A 1,548-nucleotide genomic window follows, 5' to 3' on the forward strand; every position below is an offset into this window, starting at 1 on the left:
TCCACCCACACCCACCCCCCCCATTCTTCCTCCAATTTCTCGTATCAGGTAATTAGATCCTTAAGATATTTTCAATATGGCTAGTTACATTAAATAACACTGTAACAAGGAAACAACCTTGGAAAATACTTTGCGGACCTTTTTACTTGTTGGTTCGCTAATGTGCTTAGCACAGATGCTGTCTTGGTAGTTTGGCTAGGGAGGATTAGCTTTGTTGCTTTTTGTAAGTTTAATCTATTTCGGTAATATTGTCTTAAATCATCCTTGGCTAATCATAAAAAGGGCTGAAGGACAAGTAGCAGAACAAGTCCCACTTGAAGGACAACAACTGGACTATGTAGCAGAGCAGCTCCCGCCTGTAGAGCCTGTGTAATTACAACAAGTCCCACTTGAAGGACAACAATTGGGCTATGTAGCAGAGCAGCTCCCGCCTGTAGAGCCCATGTAATCAGTTGCTGTGGGTTCAGCTTCAGTTGTGATTGCTGAATTGCAACAGTTCTTAGCTGAAAAGGGTTTAGGAGAAATGATGCTAGGCGGTCTGGATTACATTGAAGAACTTCCTGTAGACATTCCAACTGAATTGCTCAGTAAGCTTCGTAAGCTGCCCATTGAGAAATTGGACATGATTCCTCTAGGAAAGCTGCCATTAGAAAAACTGGAAAAGCTTCCTTTGGATAAGGTCCCACTAGAAAAGCTTCCTTTGGATAAGGTACCACTAGAAATGCTCCCTGGCGGATTACTTGGGGGAAGTGGCAAGTTCGTGCCGGAATATCTCCCTGCTGAAGAACAAGCACCAGTTTCTGCGAGTGCAGTTGCAGCTGCGATTGTTGAATTTTAACAGTTTCTAGCTGAAAAGGGCTTGGGAGAAGTAGTGCTAGGCGGTCTGGATTACATTGAAGAACTTCCTGTAGACATTCCAACTGAATTGCTCAGTAAGCTTCGTAAGCTGCCCATTGAGAAATTGGACATGATTCCTCTAGGAATGCTGCCATTAGGAAACTGCAATGGTTCCTTGGATAGGTCCCACTAGAAAAGCTTCCTTTGGATAAGCTCCCAATAGAAAGCTCCCTGGCAGATTATTTGGACGAAGTGCCAAGAGGCCTTCTATTGAGAATCGGTCAGAGTCTCAAGCATCCGTTCATGCCGGTATAACTCCTCCTGGAGAACAAGCACCAGTGTTTGTGCCAGAAGATCTCCCTGTTGAAGGACAAGCACCTGTGTTTGTGCCAGAAGCACCTGTGTTTGTGCCAGAGGATCTCCATGTCGAAGGACAAGCACCAGTGTTTGTGCCAGAGGATCTCTAGGTTGAGGAACAAGCACCAGAGTTTGTGCCAAAGGATATCTATGTTGAGGAACAAGCACCAGTGTTTGTGCCAAAGGATCTCGCTGTTTAGAAATAATCACCATTGTTTTTCTTTGATTATTTCCCTGATGAAGATCGAGAACCATTTTAGCTGCCAAAGGATCTCCCTGGTCGAGGTGAACCACCATTGTTTCTGGCAGATTATTATCCTGTTAAAGAAGAAGCACCAGTGTTTGTGCCAAAGG

General features: G+C 44.5%; 1 protein-coding gene across 1 annotated transcript; it reads left to right on the plus strand.

Annotated features, from left to right (window-relative positions):
• Positions 1–534: 534 nt before the first annotated feature.
• Positions 535–985, plus strand: LOC119569547 (the record flags this gene model as incomplete). Its single annotated transcript, XM_037917653.1, is given in 1 exon segment — positions 535–985. A coding segment is annotated over 1 exon segment (304 nt), but the record flags the coding sequence as incomplete, so codon positions are not given.
• Positions 986–1,548: the final 563 nt, after the last annotated feature.

Source organism: Penaeus monodon, unplaced genomic scaffold, assembly GCF_015228065.2.
Source record: "Penaeus monodon isolate SGIC_2016 unplaced genomic scaffold, NSTDA_Pmon_1 PmonScaffold_16443, whole genome shotgun sequence".
Taxonomy (NCBI): domain Eukaryota; kingdom Metazoa; phylum Arthropoda; class Malacostraca; order Decapoda; family Penaeidae; genus Penaeus; species Penaeus monodon.